General features: G+C 40.4%; 1 protein-coding gene across 1 annotated transcript in view; it reads left to right on the top strand.

Annotated features, from left to right (window-relative positions):
• Positions 1–1,704: 1,704 nt before the first annotated feature.
• The window catches only part of GEMIN5 (gem nuclear organelle associated protein 5), a 48,054-nt gene continuing 41,861 nt past the window's right edge, over positions 1,705–7,897 (top strand). The window contains exons 1-5 of the mRNA XM_069102517.1: positions 1,705–2,004; positions 3,184–3,344; positions 4,126–4,307; positions 6,106–6,257; positions 6,425–6,541. Coding sequence (XP_068958618.1) covers positions 1,857–2,004; positions 3,184–3,344; positions 4,126–4,307; positions 6,106–6,257; positions 6,425–6,541 — 760 coding nt within the window. The 5' untranslated portion in view covers positions 1,705–1,856. The remainder of the gene's footprint in view (positions 2,005–3,183; positions 3,345–4,125; positions 4,308–6,105; positions 6,258–6,424; positions 6,542–7,897) is intronic.

Here is a 7,897-nt window from a genome sequence, read left to right on the forward strand (position 1 = left end):
GTAAGGGATAACTTGCAGTGACGTTTTCCCATTCTGAACATCCTATTCTTATTACTTCCTTATTCTTTGTAACTAAGTTCAGTATCTTTCCCCATATATTTATATGTAGGTCATTGTGTATTTCAAGGCAATGTAAGAGCTATTGAATATTGATACAATTGATTGTTTATTTCAGTTTCCCCATGTATAAAGTGGGGATAATAATAGCACCTACATCCCAGGGTTGTTGTGAGGATCATCTGCGATAATAATGGTAAATGGCACATAGTAAATGTTAGCTGGTTAGCTGCACAGGTTTGGTTTCCCTCTTTCTTTTGTGTTCTTAACTATCCCTTGCAGACATGGACTTTGTAATGACTATAGAAATGTTGGAGCTTCATTCTTTACAGGGGATCAGGACAATGGAGTAACACAACCAGTCAATCAAAAGGGCTTCTGAAGCCCAGGGCTGCTTAACATATCAGTGATCATTTGCAACTGAGTTCTAGACAAACTTGGAATAGTCTGAAGTAGCCTGACCAGCCTTGAACTACTAAAAACCAACCTTGAGCAGCAGCTTCAGATTTCAGAATTTCCAAACACCCTTCTCCCTGGTTTATTGTATCTATAGGCTTTCCCCCACTCCTTAGCCCACCACCACCACCTCTAGCAACCATAACTCTTTTGCACTCCCCTATGAGCAGCTGAGAATTCTTCCTCTCTGCTCTTCTCAGACAATAAACACTTGTAATATGTGATCAGTGTCTGTTTCATTTTGGGTCCTTTTTTGGGTCAGGAGCCTTTGTTAATATCATCTATTTATATGCTTATAGATATATATTAGTAAATAATGCATGTATGTTTTCCCCTCAGGGGAATTGGTTTTGTGATTTCATTTGTATGGAGAACTTCTAATGTGGAAACATTTGAATCCTTTCACTGATGCAGACAGGAAGCTCTTCTCCAACCTGCGGTGATTAGGGGGTGGAGTGAATGGTGCACTGAGTTTAGGAGTCTAGAAGCAAATTCAAATCCAGCCTCAAATCACTTACTAGTTGTGTGACCCTGGGCAAGTCACATAACTCTTTTGCCTGTTTCCCCATTCTGTAAAATTAGCATAAAAATTTTATCTACTTCCTACCTACCGTATTTACCTATCTCCCAGGGGTTTGTGAAGATCAATTGAGATAATGGTAAATGGTACACGGTAAACACTATATAAATGTTAGCTAGCAACATACATTAAGCTGCAACGTTTTGGTTTCTCTATTTCTTTTGCGTTCTTAACAATCTCCAATTCCAACACCTAATACTTCTGTATGCATTCAATTTGTACTCATTAAATGCAAACTGATTATAAGCGGACGTTTGTGCTAGAGAAAAGCTGAGACAACAGCAAGGTACTGCAGGGCAGTGACTAAACCCAGGACAACTTTTTAATTATCATTGCTGTGGGAGGTAAGAAAGATTAACTCGGGGCATCACTTAAGCACAAAGGACTAACTCCTAGAGAATTAGTGTAAATTACTGTCGCATTATGGGAATAGCTTTTGAAGGAAAAATTCCTCTCTGAAACCAAGAACCTGACTACAGGTAAGAAGAACTCTCCTCTCCCTGGTGCCAATGGTTTGCTGGAGTCCAGAGAACGCGTTCTCTGCGGCCTGACCCTCGGTGCGAGCCGTAGGAGAAGGGGTAAGCCGGGCCGGGAGGGAAGCATGACGGGGGCGGGGCTGGAGGATTTGGGTCTCTTTTCTTTGCGACAGGAGCCGCCGAGCGACACCGCCTCCTCCGCCGGCCGGAGCTAACGGCCCGGGAGAGCGTGGTGTCCACGCCGCTGCCGCTCCTGACTCCGCCGCCTCCTCCCGGGTCTGGCAGCCATGGGCTCCCAGCCGCGGATGCTGACGCCCTCCCCCAACTGGTACTGCTCCCGCTCCAGCGACGCCGGCCCGGGGGGGCTGTTCGGCTTCGCCGCGAGGAACTCGGTCTACCTGCTCCAGATCGGCCTGGGCCTGAGTCCCTTCCACGGTAACCGCCCCGACCCTGCCCGCCTCCTCCAGCCCCGGGGACCGCCTGCCCCCCCCGGCGAGATCTACCGGCCCCTGCCCTGGGGCGCCGCCTGGCCGCGCGGCTCGACCCGGGGCCAGGAATTTGTGCCCTAGTGTTTTTATGCCATTATTTCCATTTTCCTGGCTCCCTGTGTAATCCCGTGTAATCCTGCCTGCGTTGTTTTATCATGCATTGAAAAACACTCTGAAAATCGGTCCTTAGGCTTCATGAGGCTGCCACGGCCATGGCACCCAAAAAGTGTAAGAACCCCCTGATGGAAGTAATCCCTTTAAGGGCTTGTGGGTAGAACGCAGGACCGGGAGTCAGGAAGAAAGACCTGAGTTCAAATGCGGCCTCAGACCCCGGACAATGCACTTCACCTTTCTTGGCTTCAGTTTCCTCGTCTGTACAATGTAACAGTAGCACCCATCTCAGCGGGTTGTTGTGAGGCTCCAGTGAGATACCATCTTAGCTATGAATGGTCAGTCAAGAGGCATTTGGTAAGCACCTGATGGGTGTCAAACTCTTTACAAAGTGCCAATACCTGCCCATGAGGGGTCATCCGTTATGAATCTGCCCCACTGAGTCAGCAAGGCATAGCAGATAGAGTGGGTGGACTTGAATCAAGAGGACCTGGGTGAAAACTTGTCTCAGATTCATATGTGAATTGAAATGAAACTGCTCTGTCCTCTTATGCTTGCTGAAGGTCTGTGGTGTATTGGAATAAGCCCCGAGTTAAAATGTTGACTATTACTTCACCTTTGTGGCTTTAGGCAAATCACTTAACCCATCTGAACTTGGGTTTCCTCATCTGAAAAATAAGGAGACTTCTGAACTAGATCACCTCCAAGGACCTTTCGAACTTTCGATCTAAGATCTTAAGACAGCCTGAACAAGAAAAAGAACCTGACCAGTTGAGGATTAGAAACTAAAAAAAAAAAAAATCCAAGGCCCACATACTTAAATATAATCTGCTTGATATGTCATATATATATATATATATATAAAATGCACATCGTACATATATTCCCAAGACAAAGCTCTGCAGTGAGGTTGCAGTATAGGGTGTTTAATCAAGGTTGCCCCAGGTGTTCATTTTGGTCAATAGCAGTAATTCTTACATGGCATTTTAAACTGGAGTTTGTTTTTTTCTTCTAGTACTAGGAGAGTTGGTAGGACACACTGAAAGGGTTTCTGGCTTCACATTTTCTCACCACGTGGGTCCTACCAACTTCTGTGCCAGCAGCTCTGATGATGGAACAGTGAAAATCTGGGATGTGGATACCAGAGCAGTTGTGACAGAACATACACTCCATCAGGTAATATAATCCCACACGGTTACTCAGTGTGACTTTTTCATAATGAAGGTTTACATTTTCTTTGAGACCATGGTTCAAATCCTGCTTCTGACACTTACTGGCCCTAAGCCTATTTCCTCATCTGTAAAATGGGGAATAAGTTTAGTAGTAATAACTATCACAGGTTTATTGTGAGCCTCAAATGAGAGAACAAATGTAAAGTATTTATGAAATTTAAACAACTATATAAATGAAAGTTATTATATATCTTTTACTGTTTTATTTGTCTGTTCCAGCTGACTTTCTTATCGCATTACTATTAATTGTTAATTGTATTAGGATCTCATTTTCCTTGCTCTGGGATTTTAGGAACTTGTTTATCATTTTAGAAATGCCACCATATACCTCTTCAACTATAAGAAAAAGGTTGCCTAAATCAGAGGTGTCAAACATGTGGCCCACAATATTTCCAAGTGTACCCAAACCAGATTAAAATGTAGTTCCTATCAGCTTTTAATGCACTGATATTTTTTTTTAAAGATGCAGTATGATTCTTCTTTTAGAAGTACTTTCCTTTTGAGAGAGCAAAAAAGGGAAGATGGGACCAATAAATATTTCTTAGCAGGACCTTTGTATGTGGAGTTATATGGAGAAAATATTTGAACAGTAGTTAGAACTAATCCTTGGATTTTTCTGGCCAGCCTCTGTATTTATCCCTTCATTTATTTGTTCACTGTAACCTCTTCAATTTCTTTCACCAAGTTATTTAGCTAATAAGTTTCAAATTTTTTTTTCTTTAAAGAATACCATATCAGCATTGCATTGGTCACCTAAAGTAAAGGATTTGATTGTATCAGGGGATGAAAAGGGAATAGTCATTTGTTACTGGAATAACAGAAATGACAGCCAGCACTTCTTCCCAGAACCCAGGACGATTTTTTGCATTACTTGTTCACCTCATCATGAAGATTTAGTGGCCATTGGGTATGTGCTATTGCATTTTGGGGGAAAGTGGCAGGCGGGGAGGGGCACGGGGAGTGGTAACTTGTTTTTATTTGGAATACTTGAAAACCTAGTTCTTTTGATTCTTTGTTAAGAGCATTCTTTTTTCAGAGAATCTCAGAGACCTTAGAGGCAATCCTTTGGTCAAACCTTTGGCTCAGTGGATAAGTCTTTTATAGCATGCTGAAAACATGGTCATCTATCCTTGGCTTAGCCCTTTTTGTGTCATGGACCTCTTTGACTGTAAGGCTTTGGTGAAGCGTATAGACCTATTCTCAGAATTTTTTGAACACGTAAAGTAAAATACATAAGATTCCAATGGAAGTCAGTCATATTGAAATAAAATAGTGGTTTGTTTTGTTTTTGAACACATTTGGGTTTAGGACCCTAACCCTACGACCCTGGGGCTAGGAATCTGTGCTCTAGTGATAAGGAGCTTTCTATTGCAGTATTGAAGAGTTTTAGTTATTAATAAATTCTTTTGTGTTCATATTCCTCTCACCATGTCAGAGTTTAGAAGATTTTTAAACTAGAAGATTTAAACATGGTATAGGGAAAGAAGATTGGCTTTCAAGACAGAACACTTAGTAGATGAAGTAACTTGCCTCAGGGCACATATTTCTGTTTTTCACTTACCTCCATAAAACATGGCACTCGAACTACATGATTGCCAAGGTTTCTTCAGTTCTATTCTGGGACTTTTGTGATTTAACCAATCAAAAGTTCATAATCATACACTGGGTTTCTACTGTCTTACCTCCCTGTAGTGGGAGTAGTTTCAGACAGGGATTAGCAGATACACTGGATGTTAAACCTCAGCATATTAGCCATCACGACTAAATTATAAAAAGAGCTGTTATGCTTATATCCTGATACAATGTTTCAACCTAACCACTGGCAAACAGGCATTGAGGGAAAACAGCTTCACAATCTTCTGACTGCTTCCCTCCTTGAACCAGCCCTCCCACAGAGAACAGACACCTAGGGACTTTATGGGACCTGAACCCCATCTACCTCTTTCTTCAATATATGTAGCCATTTTGTCCCAGAATATAGAGGGGACTAGTTTACAGACACTACTAAGAGAAACTTTTCTTCGATTTCATGTGTTTAGCTGAAGGCTGGAAGACACTCATACCCTACTTTTACCACATTACCAGTCCATCTCCTTTTCTAATCGTAATAAAGATTTTATACTACTTCTTGCTTTTAAGTTATTGTTAATGATAGACTACAGTTTACTTAGACCCACCATGTGTGTCTGTCTTTGGGTCCTCTGTAATTTTTTTATTTTTCCATTATCATGATATTCCACAATTAATATCCACATAGTAACCCTAGGGTAATAATGGTGTTAAATGGGTTTGTGTATGAAGGAGCAGCTTGAGATTATTGAAAGCTTTACATAGTTTTCCAAGTATAGACTCATCCACACTCTTTCTCCAGTTCTCAGACAAACATTGTTCATCTTCAGTTTTTTAAAAAAGAAATTTCACTAGACCTATGTGATACCTAAATTTTTTTTTTGTTATTTAATGCCAGGTATGATTATGTGGGATAGTTTCTACTGAGAAATCGGGAAATTAATGGGGGGGAAGGGGAGACAAGAAAATTCGCATTTTAAAATGTTTATTTCTCTTTGTTAAACAAAAAGGGAAAGAAAGGTTTTTTTTAACAACCTTTCAGATTGTTAGAAAAAGATTTTTTTTTTCAGGTCTGAACATTACTCATTACGTTTTTTCTTCTGTTTGATCATTGTGTGAAATCCTTTATTTCCCAGTTATAAGGATGGCATGGTGGTTATAATTGACATCAGTAGGAAAGGAGATATTCTCCACAGGCTGAGAGGACATGATGATGAAATTCATTCCATAGCATGGTGTCCATTACTCGGTGAAGAGTGTTTGACCATTCGTCCAGAAGAGAATTCAGGTAGACACAAGGCTTGGGGACAGGGTATAGTTGCATGTTGCCTACATGGCAAACCTCTGGGCTTTTATGTACTATTAAAAGATATTGTGGAAAAAGTATTTCCCAAGAAAAAAAATTGGACTCTTGCTTGAAATGAAAGTTTAAAACAGGGTATTATGTACTTCCAGATGAACACGAGATTCCTAATGGAAAAGTTGTTCAGACGTCAGTAGTGAAAGACTGTTATCTGGCTACTGGAAGCAAAGATCAGACAATACGAATCTGGAGCTGCTCTAAAGGCCGAGGTAGGACTACAAACAGTGTGTTTGTGAAATAGTCTTTGTTTTATCAATTAAGCCAATGTCTGCCTCTTTTACCTTTTTTTCCTGTGATCTAGAAAAAATCGAATGATCCTCCCAAATTATAGCCCTTCAAAGACAACCCCACTTTTACTCCAATTCATCCCTTCTCCATACTAAACATTCAGTATGCTTCATCTGATTTTTGTAGGATACAATCTCAATGCCCATGTTGGCCTCCTGGTCACACTCTTCTTTATATACTCTTCCTGCATCAGTACCCTTTCTTAAGTATTATAGAACTAGATGTTGGAAGAGATCTCTTCAAACTTTTATTCTGTAACTATGACATCAGATGCATTCTGAACAGAACAGAGTTCTAGAAGCAGGAGTACCACCTCACTAATACTGTAAACTACCTCTCTTAAAATCACTTGAGCTTTGGATTCCATATCCCACAATGCATCGGTATTGACCTTGTAGTTCACAGAAACTTCTATAACTTTTTGAGACAAACTGCTCTTTAACCATACCTTTCCCATCTTATATTTATGATGTTGATTTTTTAAAACTCAACTTATACTGATACTATTAAATTTTAGCACATTGGTAGGTTTTACCTGTCAGAATCGTTTTTGGACCTAAGCTCTATTATTCAACCTGTTAACTTTCTTCTCTAGCTTTTTGTGTGTGTTTGTATGTGCATGGAGATTTTATAAGTATTTCATCTATGCCTTTATCATAGACATTGAAAGCACAAAGCTAAGTATAATAAATAAGGGCATTCCACTGGAAATCTTCAAAATTGACAGTTGAACCATTAGTAACTTACTATATTCAGAAAAACTACTCTTGTCTAGTCCACATCTCTTCATCTTGTCTATTAGAATAATGAGTGATTTTGTCAAATGCTTTGCTCAAATTAATGTCTAGGTTAAACTAAACTTGTTCTAAGAGAACAGATTATAGAACTACACTTTGCTCATCCCAGTAGCAGGTGAAGGGACTGTGAATGTAAAATGTCACATACAGTGTTTTGTATAGGTAGGCCCTCTGGGTTGGTTATTTTGGGGTCAATTGCAGAGGATCAGTAAGTAAATCAAGATAGGACCTGTGTAATGGGAATGTAAATTTGTAAGATCTTCCCTGCCCCTAGGCTAAAGTGCACCTGGAGCCTGGGGTGGGGAGACTTGTTTTTCAGTAGATACTTCTTGATTGGCCAGTGAGTCAATAAGGTTGTTACATTCTCTGAGCCAGGAGAAGGCTATATAAGCCCTGATCTGTAGCTTTGTTTTGGGGCTTACTTTGAGAAGTGTTCTGTGATTTGATATGGATTCTGGGAAGCCATTGTCCAGAGGGGGG

Source organism: Petaurus breviceps, unplaced genomic scaffold (genome assembly GCF_028583685.1).
Source record: "Petaurus breviceps papuanus isolate PSGF00001 unplaced genomic scaffold, PetGlider_PUasm1.0 551, whole genome shotgun sequence".
Classification (NCBI taxonomy): Eukaryota; Metazoa; Chordata; class Mammalia; order Diprotodontia; family Petauridae; genus Petaurus; species Petaurus breviceps.